The sequence below is a fragment of the Bufo bufo genome, chromosome 8 (assembly GCF_905171765.1).
Source record: "Bufo bufo chromosome 8, aBufBuf1.1, whole genome shotgun sequence".
Lineage (NCBI taxonomy): Eukaryota > Metazoa > Chordata > Amphibia > Anura > Bufonidae > Bufo > Bufo bufo.
This window is the reverse complement of record NC_053396.1, coordinates 225,761-243,548: the sequence shown is the minus strand read 5'-3', so window position 1 is coordinate 243,548 and position 17,788 is coordinate 225,761. Positions and strand designations below refer to the sequence as shown.

General features: G+C 54.6%; 1 protein-coding gene across 1 annotated transcript in view; it reads left to right on the top strand.

Moving 5' to 3' along the window:
- The window catches only part of FBXW2 (F-box and WD repeat domain containing 2), a 45,632-nt gene that overhangs the window by 17,142 nt on the left and 10,702 nt on the right, over window positions 1-17,788 (top strand). The window contains exons 4-6 of the mRNA XM_040406199.1: window positions 190-384; window positions 847-980; window positions 1,057-1,143. Of these exons, the coding sequence (XP_040262133.1) occupies window positions 190-384; window positions 847-980; window positions 1,057-1,143 (416 nt within the window). The remainder of the gene's footprint in view (window positions 1-189; window positions 385-846; window positions 981-1,056; window positions 1,144-17,788) is intronic.

The following is a 17,788-nucleotide window of genomic DNA, read 5'->3' as shown; positions in this document are numbered from 1 at the left end:
AGTGAGGACACAATATTAGAGGCCACCTGGGGGCAGCTAGCATTCACGGAGTGGTATGGGGGGTGCCGCTGATCCCTGGCTTACCCCCATTCTCAGTTATGATCGTTTGAGCCTCTCTTCACTCAGGGGCCAGTGGTTGTAGTAGTCCGTCACCTGCTGCTCCTGATGTTTGGCCTCATTGTGCCGCAGGTTCGGACGACTTGTCTGCGAAGCTGTGGGATGTGAGCACCGGCCAGTGCGTCTACGGCATCCAGACTCACACCTGCGCTGCCGTCACATTCGATGAAGGAAAACTCGTAACTGGCTCATTCGATAACACTGTGGCCTGCTGGGACTGGAGCTCAGGGGCCCGAACACAGCACTTCCGGGGCCACACTGGAGCAGGTAAGATGCAGCTAACCTTCCATCTAGGGATTTCCGTTATTAACCTTGGCGTTTGGCCCCATCATGTTCTGCCCCCGTCCCCGCACGCACTGTCCTCCTTCTGCATCTCAGCGTCCACACTCAATGGGGCTGATTTACTGGTGAGGGGCCTTACATAGCAAGAAACATGGCTTCAGTTGGCGATGGTGCGCAAGGGTTAGAGTTAAATCTGCATTAGTAAATCTGCTCCACAGTATGTGAGAAGTCAGAACCAGCCCAGAAATGAACGGAGCAAGGACCCTTCTGGCCCTCAAAGCTTACACTCTACAGGTGCGGCCATTGACATTTCCACATGTGAGTGCACAGGGCAGGAAGAGCTCAGTCCCCTGGAGAGGATGACGAGGGACGTTGCTGTGGCTGCTCTAGTGTCCTGTCAGCTTGCCGTCTCCACTCTGCTACATCAATCGCTCTTTTCTTCTTCAGTCTTTAGTGTGGACTACAATGACGAGCTGGATCTACTGGTCAGCGGCTCGGCAGACAACACTGTAAAAATCTGGGCCTTATCTTCAGGAACATGCTTGAATACACTCACCGGGCACACTGAGTGGGTGACAAAGGTAGGTGGCTTTGGGATGAGATCTAAAGACATGGTCCTTTTCCTGGCAGTGACGTGTGTGTCCTCTGCTCTCATAGGTCGTCCTAGAGAAATGTGCAGTGAAGTCCGTCCTGCACAACCCTGGAGATTACATCCTACTGAGTGCGGACAAGTATGAGATTAAGGTAATTGTCCTAGAACTGCAGAGACAGACATCGTCCTCCTGTCTAAGGTGACAGAGGATTTATAAAGGCAGCAGGGTGAGATCTCAGCCAGCGTGGGGGTCTCTGACAGGCTGCAGAGACAGACACCGTCCTCCTGACTGTGTGAGGGGACATGGTACTGTTATAGAAGTGACAGAGGATTTATAAAGGCAGCAGGGTGAGATCTGAGCCAGCGTGGGGGTCTCTGACAGGCCGCAGAGACAGACACCGTCCTGACTGTGTGAGGGGGACATGGTACTGTTATAGAAGTGACAGAGGATTTATAAAGGCAGCAGGGTGAGATCTGAGCCAGCGTGGGGGGCTCTGACAGGCCGCAGAGACAGACACCGTCCTGACTGTGTGAGGGGGACATGGTACTGTTATAGAAGTGACAGAGGATTTATAAAGGCAGCAGGGTGAGATCTCAGCCAGCGTGGGGGGCTCTGACAGGGTGCAGAGACAGACACCGTCCTGACTGTGTGAGGGGACATGGTACTGTTATAGAAGTGACAGAGGATTTATAAAGGCAGCAGGGTGAGATCTGAGCCAGCGTGGGGGGCTCTGACAGGCCGCAGAGACAGACACCGTCCTCCTGACTGTGTGAGGGGACATGGTACTGTTATAGAAGTGACAGAGGATTTATAAAGGCAGCAGGGTGAGATCTCAGCCAGCGTGGGGGGCTCTGACAGGGTGCAGAGACAGACACCGTCCTGACTGTGTGAGGGGACATGGTACTGTTATAGAAGTGACAGAGGATTTATAAAGGCAGCAGGGTGAGATCTGAGCCAGCGTGGGGGGCTCTGACAGGCTGCAGAGACAGACACCGTCCTCCTGACTGTGTGAGGGGACATGGTACTGTTATAGAAGTGACAGAGGATTTATAAAGGCAGCAGGGTGAGATCTGAGCCAGCGTGGGGGGCTCTGACAGGCTGCAGAGACAGACACCGTCCTGACTGTGTGAGGGGACATGGTACTGTTATAGAAGTGACAGAGGATTTATAAAGGCAGCAGGGTGAGATCTGAGCCAGCGTGGGGGGCTCTGACAGGCCGCAGAGACAGACACCGTCCTCCTGACTGTGTGAGGGGACATGGTACTGTTATAGAAGTGACAGAGGATTTATAAAGGAAGCAGGGTGAGATCTGAGCCAGCGTGGGGGGCTCTGACAGGCTGCAGAGACAGACACCGTCCTCCTGACTGTGTGAGGGGACATGGTACTGTTATAGAAGTGACAGAGGATTTATAAAGGCAGCAGGGTGAGATCTGAGCCAGCGTGGGGGGCTCTGACAGGCTGCAGAGACAGACACCGTCCTCCTGACTGTGTGAGGGGACATGGTACTGTTATAGAAGTGACAGAGGATTTATAAAGGCAGCAGGGTGAGATCTCAGCCAGCGTGGGGGGCTCTGACAGGCTGCAGAGACAGACACCGTCCTCCTGACTGTGTGAGGGGACATGGTACTGTTATAGAAGTGACAGAGGATTTATAAAGGCAGCAGGGTGAGATCTCAGCCAGCGTGAGGGGCTCTGACAGGGTGCAGAGACAGACACCGTCCTCCTGACTGTGTGAGGGGACATGGTACTGTTATAGAAGTGACAGAGGATTTATAAAGGAAGCAGGGTGAGATCTGAGCCAGCGTGGGGGGCTCTGACAGGCTGCAGAGACAGACACCGTCCTGACTGTGTGAGGGGACATGGTACTGTTATAGAAGTGACAGCGGATTTATAAAGGCAGCAGGGTGAGATCTGAGCCAGCGTGGGGGGCTCTGACAGGCCGCAGAGACAGACACCGTCCTCCTGACTGTGTGAGGGGACATGGTACTGTTATAGAAGTGACAGAGGATTTATAAAGGAAGCAGGGTGAGATCTCAGCCAGCGTGGGGGGCTCTGACAGGCTGCAGAGACAGACACGTCCTCCTGACTGTGTGAGGGGACATGGTACTGTTATAGAAGTGACAGAGGATTTATAAAGGAAGCAGGGTGAGATCTGAGCCAGCGTGGGGGGCTCTGACAGGCTGCAGAGACAGACACCGTCCTCCTGACTGTGTGAGGGGACATGGTACTGTTATAGAAGTGACAGAGGATTTATAAAGGCAGCAGGGTGAGATCTCAGCCAGCGTGGGGGGCTCTGACAGGCTGCAGAGACAGACACCGTCCTCCTGACTGTGTGAGGGGACATGGTACTGTTATAGAAGTGACAGAGGATTTATAAAGGCAGCAGGGTGAGATCTCAGCCAGCGTGGGGGGCTCTGACAGGCTGCAGAGACAGACACCGTCCTCCTGACTGTGTGAGGGGACATGGTACTGTTATAGAAGTGACAGCGGATTTATAAAGGCAGCAGGGTGAGATCTGAGCCAGCGTGGGGGGCTCTGACAGGCCGCAGAGACAGACACCGTCCTGACTGTGTGAGGAGGACATGGTACTGTTATAGAAGTGACAGAGGATTTATAAAGGCAGCAGGGTGAGATCTCAGCCAGCGTGGGGGGCTCTGACAGGCTGCAGAGACAGACACCGTCCTCCTGACTGTGTGAGGGGACATGGTACTGTTATAGAAGTGACAGCGGATTTATAAAGGCAGCAGGGTGAGATCTGAGCCAGCGTGGGGGGCTCTGACAGGCCGCAGAGACAGACACCGTCCTGACTGTGTGAGGAGGACATGGTACTGTTATAGAAGTGACAGAGGATTTATAAAGGCAGCAGGGTGAGATCTCAGCCAGCGTGGGGGGCTCTGACAGGCTGCAGAGACAGACACCGTCCTAACTGTGTGAGGGGACATGGTACTGTTATAGAAGTGACAGAGGATTTATAAAGGCAGCAGGGTGAGATCTGAGCCAGCGTGGGGGGCTCTGACAGGCCGCAGAGACAGACACCGTCCTGACTGTGTGAGGAGACATGGTACTGTTATAGAAGTGACAGAGGATTTATAAAGGCAGCAGGGTGAGATCTCAGCCAGCGTGGGGGGCTCTGACAGGGTGCAGAGACAGACACCGTCCTGACTGTGTGAGGGGACATGGTACTGTTATAGAAGTGACAGAGGATTTATAAAGGCAGCAGGGTGAGATCTCAGCCAGCGTGGGGGGCTCTGACAGGCCGCAGAGACAGACACCGTCCTGACTGTGTGAGGGGACATGGTACTGTTATAGAAGTGACAGAGGATTTATAAAGGCAGCAGGGTGAGATCTCAGCCAGCGTGGGGGGCTCTGACAGGCCGCAGAGACAGACACCGTCCTGACTGTGTGAGGGGGACATGGTACTGTTATAGAAGTGACAGAGGATTTATAAAGGCAGCAGGGTGAGATCTGAGCCAGCGTGGGGGGCTCTGACAGGCTGCAGAGACAGACACCGTCCTCCTGACTGTGTGAGGGGACATGGTACTGTTATAGAAGTGACAGAGGATTTATAAAGGCAGCAGGGTGAGATCTCAGCCAGCGTGAGGGGCTCTGACAGGGTGCAGAGACAGACACCGTCCTGACTGTGTGAGGGGGACATGGTACTGTTATAGAAGTGACAGAGGATTTATAAAGGCAGCAGGGTGAGATCTGAGCCAGCGTGGGGGGCTCTGACAGGCTGCAGAGACAGACACCGTCCTGACTGTGTGAGGGGACATGGTACTGTTATAGAAGTGACAGAGGATTTATAAAGGCAGCAGGGTGAGATCTCAGCCAGCGTGGGGGGCTCTGACAGGCTGCAGAGACAGACACCGTCCTGACTGTGTGAGGGGGACATGGCACTGTTATAGAAGTGACAGAGGATTTATAAAGGCAGCAGGGTGAGATCTGAGCCAGCGTGGGGGGCTCTGACGGGCTGCAGAGACAGACACCGTCCTGACTGTGTGAGGGGACATGGTACTGTTATAGAAGTGACAGAGGATTTATAAAGGCAGCAGGGTGAGATCTCAGCCAGCGTGGGGGGCTCTGACAGGCCGCAGAGACAGACACCGTCCTGACTGTGTGAGGGGACATGGTACTGTTATAGAAGTGACAGAGGATTTATAAAGGCAGCAGGGTGAGATCTGAGCCAGCGTGGGGGGCTCTGACAGGCCGCAGAGACAGACACCGTCCTGACTGTGTGAGGGGGACATGGCACTGTTATAGAAGTGACAGAGGATTTATAAAGGCAGCAGGGTGAGATCTGAGCCAGCGTGGGGGGCTCTGACAGGCCGCAGAGACAGACACCGTCCTGACTGTGTGAGGGGGACATGGTACTGTTATAGAAGTGACAGAGGATTTATAAAGGCAGCAGGGTGAGATCTGAGCCAGCGTGGGGGGCTCTGACAGGCCGCAGAGACAGACACCGTCCTCCTGACTGTGTGAGGGGACATGGTACTGTTATAGAAGTGACAGAGGATTTATAAAGGCAGCAGGGTGAGATCTGAGCCAGCGTGGGGGGCTCTGACAGGCCGCAGAGACAGACACCGTCCTGACTGTGTGAGGGGGACATGGTACTGTTATAGACGTGACAGAGGATTTATAAAGGCAGCAGGGTGAGATCTGAGCCAGCGTGGGGGGCTCTGACATGCCGCAGAGACAGACACCGTCCTGACTGTGTGAGGGGACATGGTACTGTTATAGAAGTGACAGAGGATTTATAAAGGCAGCAGGGTGAGATCTCAGCCAGCGTGGGGGGCTCTGACAGGCTGCAGAGACAGACACCGTCCTGACTGTGTGAGGGGGACATGGTACTGTTATAGAAGTGACAGAGGATTTATAAAGGCAGCAGGGTGAGATCTGAGCCAGCGTGGGGGGCTCTGACAGGCCGCAGAGACAGACACCGTCCTGACTGTGTGAGGGGGACATGGTACTGTTATAGAAGTGACAGAGGATTTATAAAGGCAGCAGGGTGAGATCTGAGCCAGCGTGGGGGGCTCTGACAGGCTGCAGAGACAGACACCGTCCTCCTGACTGTGTGAGGGGACATGGTACTGTTATAGAAGTGACAGAGGATTTATAAAGGCAGCAGGGTGAGATCTCAGCCAGCGTGAGGGGCTCTGACAGGGTGCAGAGACAGACACCGTCCTGACTGTGTGAGGGGGACATGGTACTGTTATAGAAGTGACAGAGGATTTATAAAGGCAGCAGGGTGAGATCTGAGCCAGCGTGGGGGGCTCTGACAGGCCGCAGAGACAGACACCGTCCTGACTGTGTGAGGGGACATGGTACTGTTATAGAAGTGACAGAGGATTTATAAAGGCAGCAGGGTGAGATCTGAGCCAGCGTGGGGGGCTCTGACAGGGTGCAGAGACAGACATCGTCCTGACTGTGTGAGGAGGACATGGTACTGTTATAGAAGTGACAGAGGATTTATAAAGGCAGCAGGGTGAGATCTCAGCCAGCGTGGGGGGCTCTGACAGGCTGCAGAGACAGACACCGTCCTCCTGACTGTGTGAGGGGACATGGTACTGTTATAGAAGTGACAGAGGATTTATAAAGGCAGCAGGGTGAGATCTGAGCCAGCGTGGGGGGCTCTGACAGGCTGCAGAGACAGACACCGTCCTGACTGTGTGAGGGGGACATGGCACTGTTATAGAAGTGACAGAGGATTTATAAAGGCAGCAGGGTGAGATCTGAGCCAGCGTGGGGGGCTCTGACAGGCTGCAGAGACAGACACCGTCCTCCTGACTGTGTGAGGGGACATGGTACTGTTATAGAAGTGACAGAGGATTTATAAAGGCAGCAGGGTGAGATCTGAGCCAGCGTGGGGGGCTCTGACAGGCCGCAGAGACAGACACCGTCCTCCTGACTGTGTGAGGGGACATGGTACTGTTATAGAAGTGACAGAGGATTTATAAAGGCAGCAGGGTGAGATCTGAGCCAGCGTGGGGGGCTCTGACAGGCTGCAGAGACAGACACCGTCCTCCTGACTGTGTGAGGGGGACATGGTACTGTTATAGAAGTGACAGAGGATTTATAAAGGCAGCAGGGTGAGATCTGAGCCAGCGTGGGGGGCTCTGACAGGCCGCAGAGACAGACACCGTCCTCCTGACTGTGTGAGGGGACATGGTACTGTTATAGAAGTGACAGAGGATTTATAAAGGAAGCAGGGTGAGATCTCAGCCAGCGTGGGGGGCTCTGACAGGCTGCAGAGACAGACACCGTCCTAACTGTGTGAGGGGACATGGTACTGTTATAGAAGTGACAGAGGATTTATAAAGGCAGCAGGGTGAGATCTGAGCCAGCGTGGGGGGCTCTGACAGGGTGCAGAGACAGACACCGTCCTGACTGTGTGAGGGGACATGGTACTGTTATAGAAGTGACAGAGGATTTATAAAGGCAGCAGGGTGAGATCTCAGCCAGCGTGGGGGGCTCTGACAGGCCGCAGAGACAGACACCGTCCTCCTGACTGTGTGAGGGGGACATGGCACTGTTATAGAAGTGACAGAGGATTTATAAAGGCAGCAGGGTGAGATCTGAGCCAGCGTGGGGGGCTCTGACAGGCCGCAGAGACAGACACCGTCCTCCTGACTGTGTGAGGGGGACATGGCACTGTTATAGAAGTGACAGAGGATTTATAAAGGCAGCAGGGTGAGATCTGAGCCAGCGTGGGGGGCTCTGACAGGCTGCAGAGACAGACACCGTCCTGACTGTGTGAGGGGACATGGTACTGTTATAGAAGTGACAGAGGATTTATAAAGGCAGCAGGGTGAGATCTCAGCCAGCGTGGGGGGCTCTGACAGGCCGCAGAGACAGACACCGTCCTGACTGTGTGAGGGGACATGGTACTGTTATAGAAGTGACAGAGGATTTATAAAGGCAGCAGGGTGAGATCTGAGCCAGCGTGGGGGGCTCTGACAGGCCGCAGAGACAGACACCGTCCTCCTGACTGTGTGAGGGGACATGGTACTGTTATAGAAGTGACAGAGGATTTATAAAGGCAGCAGGGTGAGATCTGAGCCAGCGTGGGGGGCTCTGACGGGCTGCAGAGACAGACACCGTCCTGACTGTGTGAGGGGACATGGTACTGTTATAGAAGTGACAGAGGATTTATAAAGGCAGCAGGGTGAGATCTGAGCCAGCGTGGGGGGCTCTGACAGGCCGCAGAGACAGACACCGTCCTCCTGACTGTGTGAGGGGGACATGGCACTGTTATAGAAGTGACAGAGGATTTATAAAGGCAGCAGGGTGAGATCTGAGCCAGCGTGGGGGGCTCTGACAGGCTGCAGAGACAGACACCGTCCTGACTGTGTGAGGGGGACATGGCACTGTTATAGAAGTGACAGAGGATTTATAAAGGCAGCAGGGTGAGATCTGAGCCAGCGTGGGGGGCTCTGACAGGCTGCAGAGACAGACACCGTCCTCCTGACTGTGTGAGGGGACATGGTACTGTTATAGAAGTGACAGAGGATTTATAAAGGCAGCAGGGTGAGATCTGAGCCAGCGTGGGGGGCTCTGACAGGCCGCAGAGACAGACACCGTCCTGACTGTGTGAGGGGGACATGGTACTGTTATAGAAGTGACAGAGGATTTATAAAGGCAGCAGGGTGAGATCTGAGCCAGCGTGGGGGGCTCTGACAGGCCGCAGAGACAGACACCGTCCTCCTGACTGTGTGAGGGGGACATGGCACTGTTATAGAAGTGACAGAAGATTTATAAAGGCAGCAGGGTGAGATCTCAGCCAGCGTGGGGGGCTCTGACAGGCTGCAGAGACAGACACCGTCCTCCTGACTGTGTGAGGGGGACATGGTACTGTTATAGACGTGACAGAGGATTTATAAAGGCAGCAGGGTGAGATCTCAGCCAGCGTGGGGGGCTCTGACAGGCTGCAGAGACAGACACCGTCCTGACTGTGTGAGGGGACATGGTACTGTTATAGAAGTGACAGAGGATTTATAAAGGCAGCAGGGTGAGATCTGAGCCAGCGTGGGGGTCTCTGACAGGCCGCAGAGACAGACACCGTCCTCCTGACTGTGTGAGGGGACATGGTACTGTTATAGAAGTGACAGAGGATTTATAAAGGCAGCAGGGTGAGATCTGAGCCAGCGTGGGGGGCTCTGACAGGCTGCAGAGACAGACACCGTCCTGACTGTGTGAGGGGACATGGTACTGTTATAGAAGTGACAGAGGATTTATAAAGGCAGCAGGGTGAGATCTGAGCCAGCGTGGGGGGCTCTGACAGGCTGCAGAGACAGACACCGTCCTCCTGACTGTGTGAGGGGACATGGTACTGTTATAGAAGTGACAGAGGATTTATAAAGGCAGCAGGGTGAGATCTGAGCCAGCGTGGGGGGCTCTGACAGGCCGCAGAGACAGACACCGTCCTCCTGACTGTGTGAGGGGACATGGTACTGTTATAGAAGTGACAGAGGATTTATAAAGGCAGCAGGGTGAGATCTGAGCCAGCGTGGGGGGCTCTGACAGGCTGCAGAGACAGACACCGTCCTCCTGACTGTGTGAGGGGACATGGTACTGTTATAGAAGTGACAGAGGATTTATAAAGGAAGCAGGGTGAGATCTGAGCCAGCGTGGGGGGCTCTGACAGGCTGCAGAGACAGACACCGTCCTGACTGTGTGAGGGGACATGGTACTGTTATAGAAGTGACAGAGGATTTATAAAGGCAGCAGGGTGAGATCTGAGCCAGCGTGGGGGGCTCTGACAGGCTGCAGAGACAGACACCGTCCTGACTGTGTGAGGGGGACATGGTACTGTTATAGAAGTGACAGAGGATTTATAAAGGCAGCAGGGTGAGATCTGAGCCAGCGTGGGGGGCTCTGACAGGCTGCAGAGACAGACACCGTCCTGACTGTGTGAGGGGGACATGGCACTGTTATAGAAGTGACAGAGGATTTATAAAGGCAGCAGGGTGAGATCTCAGCCAGCGTGGGGGGCTCTGACAGGCTGCAGAGACAGACACCGTCCTGACTGTGTGAGGGGACATGGTACTGTTATAGAAGTGACAGAGGATTTATAAAGGCAGCAGGGTGAGATCTGAGCCAGCGTGGGGGTCTCTGACAGGCTGCAGAGACAGACACCGTCCTCCTGACTGTGTGAGGGGACATGGTACTGTTATAGAAGTGACAGAGGATTTATAAAGGCAGCAGGGTGAGATCTCAGCCAGCGTGGGGGGCTCTGACAGGCTGCAGAGACAGACACCGTCCTGACTGTGTGAGGGGGACATGGCACTGTTATAGAAGTGACAGAGGATTTATAAAGGCAGCAGGGTGAGATCTCAGCCAGCGTGGGGGTCTCTGACAGGCTGCAGAGACAGACACCGTCCTCCTGACTGTGTGAGGGGACATGGTACTGTTATAGAAGTGACAGAGGATTTATAAAGGCAGCAGGGTGAGATCTGAGCCAGCGTGGGGGGCCTCTGACAGGCTGCAGAGACAGACACCGTCCTGACTGTGTGAGGGGACATGGTACTGTTATAGAAGTGACAGAGGATTTATAAAGGCAGCAGGGTGAGATCTCAGCCAGCGTGGGGGGCTCTGACAGGCCGCAGAGACAGACACCGTCCTCCTGACTGTGTGAGGGGGACATGGTACTGTTATAGAAGTGACAGAGGATTTATAAAGGCAGCAGGGTGAGATCTGAGCCAGCGTGGGGGGGCTCTGACAGGCTGCAGAGACAGACACCGTCCTGACTGTGTGAGGGGACATGGTACTGTTATAGAAGTGACAGAGGATTTATAAAGGCAGCAGGGTGAGATCTCAGCCAGCGTGGGGGGCTCTGACAGGCTGCAGAGACAGACACCGTCCTCCTGACTGTGTGAGGGGACATGGTACTGTTATAGAAGTGACAGAGGATTTATAAAGGCAGCAGGGTGAGATCTCAGCCAGCGTGGGGGGCTCTGACAGGCCGCAGAGACAGACACCGTCCTCCTGACTGTGTGAGGGGGACATGGTACTGTTATAGAAGTGACAGAGGATTTATAAAGGCAGCAGGGTGAGATCTGAGCCAGCGTGGGGGGGCTCTGACAGGCTGCAGAGACAGACACCGTCCTGACTGTGTGAGGGGACATGGTACTGTTATAGAAGTGACAGAGGATTTATAAAGGCAGCAGGGTGAGATCTGAGCCAGCGTGGGGGGCTCTGACAGGCTGCAGAGACAGACACCGTCCTGACTGTGTGAGGGGACATGGTACTGTTATAGAAGTGACAGAGGATTTATAAAGGCAGCAGGGTGAGATCTGAGCCAGCGTGGGGGTCTCTGACAGGCTGCAGAGACAGACACCGTCCTCCTGACTGTGTGAGGGGACATGGTACTGTTATAGAAGTGACAGAGGATTTATAAAGGCAGCAGGGTGAGATCTGAGCCAGCGTGGGGGGCTCTGACAGGCTGCAGAGACAGACACCGTCCTGACTGTGTGAGGGGACATGGTACTGTTATAGAAGTGACAGAGGATTTATAAAGGCAGCAGGGTGAGATCTGAGCCAGCGTGGGGGGCTCTGACAGGCTGCAGAGACAGACACCGTCCTCCTGACTGTGTGAGGGGACATGGTACTGTTATAGAAGTGACAGAGGATTTATAAAGGCAGCAGGGTGAGATCTGAGCCAGCGTGGGGGGCTCTGACAGGCCGCAGAGACAGACACCGTCCTCCTGACTGTGTGAGGGGACATGGTACTGTTATAGAAGTGACAGAGGATTTATAAAGGAAGCAGGGTGAGATCTGAGCCAGCGTGGGGGGCTCTGACAGGCTGCAGAGACAGACACCGTCCTCCTGACTGTGTGAGGGGACATGGTACTGTTATAGAAGTGACAGAGGATTTATAAAGGCAGCAGGGTGAGATCTGAGCCAGCGTGGGGGGCTCTGACAGGCTGCAGAGACAGACACCGTCCTGACTGTGTGAGGGGGACATGGTACTGTTATAGAAGTGACAGAGGATTTATAAAGGCAGCAGGGTGAGATCTCAGCCAGCGTGGGGGGCTCTGACAGGCTGCAGAGACAGACACCGTCCTGACTGTGTGAGGGGGACATGGCACTGTTATAGAAGTGACAGAGGATTTATAAAGGCAGCAGGGTGAGATCTCAGCCAGCGTGGGGGGCTCTGACAGGCTGCAGAGACAGACACCGTCCTGACTGTGTGAGGGGACATGGTACTGTTATAGAAGTGACAGAGGATTTATAAAGGCAGCAGGGTGAGATCTGAGCCAGCGTGGGGGTCTCTGACAGGCTGCAGAGACAGACACCGTCCTGACTGTGTGAGGGGACATGGTACTGTTATAGAAGTGACAGAGGATTTATAAAGGCAGCAGGGTGAGATCTCAGCCAGCGTGGGGGGCTCTGACAGGCTGCAGAGACAGACACCGTCCTGACTGTGTGAGGGGGACATGGCACTGTTATAGAAGTGACAGAGGATTTATAAAGGCAGCAGGGTGAGATCTCAGCCAGCGTGGGGGGCTCTGACAGGCTGCAGAGACAGACACCGTCCTGACTGTGTGAGGGGACATGGTACTGTTATAGAAGTGACAGAGGATTTATAAAGGCAGCAGGGTGAGATCTGAGCCAGCGTGGGGGGCTCTGACAGGCTGCAGAGACAGACACCGTCCTGACTGTGTGAGGGGACATGGTACTGTTATAGAAGTGACAGAGGATTTATAAAGGCAGCAGGGTGAGATCTCAGCCAGCGTGGGGGGCTCTGACAGGCCGCAGAGACAGACACCGTCCTCCTGACTGTGTGAGGGGACATGGTACTGTTATAGAAGTGACAGAGGATTTATAAAGGCAGCAGGGTGAGATCTGAGCCAGCGTGGGGGGCTCTGACAGGCCGCAGAGACAGACACCGTCCTGACTGTGTGAGGGGGACATGGTACTGTTATAGACGTGACAGAGGATTTATAAAGGCAGCAGGGTGAGATCTGAGCCAGCGTGGGGGGCTCTGACATGCCGCAGAGACAGACACCGTCCTGACTGTGTGAGGGGACATGGTACTGTTATAGAAGTGACAGAGGATTTATAAAGGCAGCAGGGTGAGATCTCAGCCAGCGTGGGGGGCTCTGACAGGCTGCAGAGACAGACACCGTCCTGACTGTGTGAGGGGGACATGGTACTGTTATAGAAGTGACAGAGGATTTATAAAGGCAGCAGGGTGAGATCTGAGCCAGCGTGGGGGGCTCTGACAGGCCGCAGAGACAGACACCGTCCTGACTGTGTGAGGGGGACATGGTACTGTTATAGAAGTGACAGAGGATTTATAAAGGCAGCAGGGTGAGATCTGAGCCAGCGTGGGGGGCTCTGACAGGCTGCAGAGACAGACACCGTCCTCCTGACTGTGTGAGGGGACATGGTACTGTTATAGAAGTGACAGAGGATTTATAAAGGCAGCAGGGTGAGATCTCAGCCAGCGTGAGGGGCTCTGACAGGGTGCAGAGACAGACACCGTCCTGACTGTGTGAGGGGGACATGGTACTGTTATAGAAGTGACAGAGGATTTATAAAGGCAGCAGGGTGAGATCTGAGCCAGCGTGGGGGGCTCTGACAGGCCGCAGAGACAGACACCGTCCTGACTGTGTGAGGGGACATGGTACTGTTATAGAAGTGACAGAGGATTTATAAAGGCAGCAGGGTGAGATCTGAGCCAGCGTGGGGGGCTCTGACAGGGTGCAGAGACAGACATCGTCCTGACTGTGTGAGGAGGACATGGTACTGTTATAGAAGTGACAGAGGATTTATAAAGGCAGCAGGGTGAGATCTGAGCCAGCGTGGGGGGCTCTGACAGGGTGCAGAGACAGACATCGTCCTGACTGTGTGAGGAGGACATGGTACTGTTATAGAAGTGACAGAGGATTTATAAAGGCAGCAGGGTGAGATCTGAGCCAGCGTGGGGGGCTCTGACAGGCTGCAGAGACAGACACCGTCCTGACTGTGTGAGGGGGACATGGTACTGTTATAGAAGTGACAGAGGATTTATAAAGGCAGCAGGGTGAGATCTGAGCCAGCGTGGGGGGCTCTGACAGGCCGCAGAGACAGACACCGTCCTCCTGACTGTGTGAGGGGGACATGGCACTGTTATAGAAGTGACAGAGGATTTATAAAGGCAGCAGGGTGAGATCTCAGCCAGCGTGGGGGGCTCTGACAGGCTGCAGAGACAGACACCGTCCTCCTGACTGTGTGAGGGGACATGGTACTGTTATAGAAGTGACAGAGGATTTATAAAGGCAGCAGGGTGAGATCTCAGCCAGCGTGGGGGGCTCTGACAGGCTGCAGAGACAGACACCGTCCTGACTGTGTGAGGGGGACATGGCACTGTTATAGAAGTGACAGAGGATTTATAAAGGCAGCAGGGTGAGATCTGAGCCAGCGTGGGGGGCTCTGACAGGCTGCAGAGACAGACACCGTCCTCCTGACTGTGTGAGGGGACATGGTACTGTTATAGAAGTGACAGAGGATTTATAAAGGCAGCAGGGTGAGATCTGAGCCAGCGTGGGGGGCTCTGACAGGCCGCAGAGACAGACACCGTCCTCCTGACTGTGTGAGGGGACATGGTACTGTTATAGAAGTGACAGAGGATTTATAAAGGCAGCAGGGTGAGATCTGAGCCAGCGTGGGGGGCTCTGACAGGCTGCAGAGACAGACACCGTCCTCCTGACTGTGTGAGGGGGACATGGTACTGTTATAGAAGTGACAGAGGATTTATAAAGGCAGCAGGGTGAGATCTGAGCCAGCGTGGGGGGCTCTGACAGGCCGCAGAGACAGACACCGTCCTCCTGACTGTGTGAGGGGACATGGTACTGTTATAGAAGTGACAGAGGATTTATAAAGGAAGCAGGGTGAGATCTCAGCCAGCGTGGGGGGCTCTGACAGGCTGCAGAGACAGACACCGTCCTAACTGTGTGAGGGGACATGGTACTGTTATAGAAGTGACAGAGGATTTATAAAGGCAGCAGGGTGAGATCTGAGCCAGCGTGGGGGGCTCTGACAGGGTGCAGAGACAGACACCGTCCTGACTGTGTGAGGGGACATGGTACTGTTATAGAAGTGACAGAGGATTTATAAAGGCAGCAGGGTGAGATCTCAGCCAGCGTGGGGGGCTCTGACAGGCCGCAGAGACAGACACCGTCCTCCTGACTGTGTGAGGGGGACATGGCACTGTTATAGAAGTGACAGAGGATTTATAAAGGCAGCAGGGTGAGATCTGAGCCAGCGTGGGGGGCTCTGACAGGCCGCAGAGACAGACACCGTCCTCCTGACTGTGTGAGGGGGACATGGCACTGTTATAGAAGTGACAGAGGATTTATAAAGGCAGCAGGGTGAGATCTGAGCCAGCGTGGGGGGCTCTGACAGGCTGCAGAGACAGACACCGTCCTGACTGTGTGAGGGGACATGGTACTGTTATAGAAGTGACAGAGGATTTATAAAGGCAGCAGGGTGAGATCTCAGCCAGCGTGGGGGGCTCTGACAGGCTGCAGAGACAGACACCGTCCTGACTGTGTGAGGGGACATGGTACTGTTATAGAAGTGACAGAGGATTTATAAAGGCAGCAGGGTGAGATCTGAGCCAGCGTGGGGGGCTCTGACAGGCCGCAGAGACAGACACCGTCCTCCTGACTGTGTGAGGGGACATGGTACTGTTATAGAAGTGACAGAGGATTTATAAAGGCAGCAGGGTGAGATCTGAGCCAGCGTGGGGGGCTCTGACGGGCTGCAGAGACAGACACCGTCCTGACTGTGTGAGGGGACATGGTACTGTTATAGAAGTGACAGAGAATTTATAAAGGCAGCAGGGTGAGATCTGAGCCAGCGTGGGGGGCTCTGACAGGCCGCAGAGACAGACACCGTCCTCCTGACTGTGTGAGGGGGACATGGCACTGTTATAGAAGTGACAGAGGATTTATAAAGGCAGCAGGGTGAGATCTGAGCCAGCGTGGGGGGCTCTGACAGGCTGCAGAGACAGACACCGTCCTGACTGTGTGAGGGGGACATGGCACTGTTATAGAAGTGACAGAGGATTTATAAAGGCAGCAGGGTGAGATCTGAGCCAGCGTGGGGGGCTCTGACAGGCTGCAGAGACAGACACCGTCCTCCTGACTGTGTGAGGGGACATGGTACTGTTATAGAAGTGACAGAGGATTTATAAAGGCAGCAGGGTGAGATCTGAGCCAGCGTGGGGGGCTCTGACAGGCCGCAGAGACAGACACCGTCCTGACTGTGTGAGGGGACATGGTACTGTTATAGAAGTGACAGAGGATTTATAAAGGCAGCAGGGTGAGATCTGAGCCAGCGTGGGGGGCTCTGACAGGCCGCAGAGACAGACACCGTCCTCCTGACTGTGTGAGGGGGACATGGCACTGTTATAGAAGTGACAGAAGATTTATAAAGGCAGCAGGGTGAGATCTCAGCCAGCGTGGGGGGCTCTGACAGGCTGCAGAGACAGACACCGTCCTCCTGACTGTGTGAGGGGGACATGGTACTGTTATAGACGTGACAGAGGATTTATAAAGGCAGCAGGGTGAGATCTCAGCCAGCGTGGGGGGCTCTGACAGGCTGCAGAGACAGACACCGTCCTGACTGTGTGAGGGGACATGGTACTGTTATAGAAGTGACAGAGGATTTATAAAGGCAGCAGGGTGAGATCTGAGCCAGCGTGGGGGTCTCTGACAGGCCGCAGAGACAGACACCGTCCTCCTGACTGTGTGAGGGGACATGGTACTGTTATAGAAGTGACAGAGGATTTATAAAGGCAGCAGGGTGAGATCTGAGCCAGCGTGGGGGGCTCTGACAGGCTGCAGAGACAGACACCGTCCTGACTGTGTGAGGGGACATGGTACTGTTATAGAAGTGACAGAGGATTTATAAAGGCAGCAGGGTGAGATCTGAGCCAGCGTGGGGGGCTCTGACAGGCTGCAGAGACAGACACCGTCCTCCTGACTGTGTGAGGGGACATGGTACTGTTATAGAAGTGACAGAGGATTTATAAAGGCAGCAGGGTGAGATCTGAGCCAGCGTGGGGGGCTCTGACAGGCCGCAGAGACAGACACCGTCCTCCTGACTGTGTGAGGGGACATGGTACTGTTATAGAAGTGACAGAGGATTTATAAAGGAAGCAGGGTGAGATCTGAGCCAGCGTGGGGGGCTCTGACAGGCTGCAGAGACAGACACCGTCCTCCTGACTGTGTGAGGGGACATGGTACTGTTATAGAAGTGACAGAGGATTTATAAAGGAAGCAGGGTGAGATCTGAGCCAGCGTGGGGGGCTCTGACAGGCTGCAGAGACAGACACCGTCCTCCTGACTGTGTGAGGGGACATGGTACTGTTATAGAAGTGACAGAGGATTTATAAAGGCAGCAGGGTGAGATCTGAGCCAGCGTGGGGGGCTCTGACAGGCTGCAGAGACAGACACCGTCCTGACTGTGTGAGGGGGACATGGTACTGTTATAGAAGTGACAGAGGATTTATAAAGGCAGCAGGGTGAGATCTGAGCCAGCGTGGGGGGCTCTGACAGGCCGCAGAGACAGACACCGTCCTGACTGTGTGAGGGGGACATGGCACTGTTATAGAAGTGACAGAGGATTTATAAAGGCAGCAGGGTGAGATCTCAGCCAGCGTGGGGGGCTCTGACAGGCTGCAGAGACAGACACCGTCCTGACTGTGTGAGGGGACATGGTACTGTTATAGAAGTGACAGAGGATTTATAAAGGCAGCAGGGTGAGATCTCAGCCAGCGTGGGGGTCTCTGACAGGCTGCAGAGACAGAC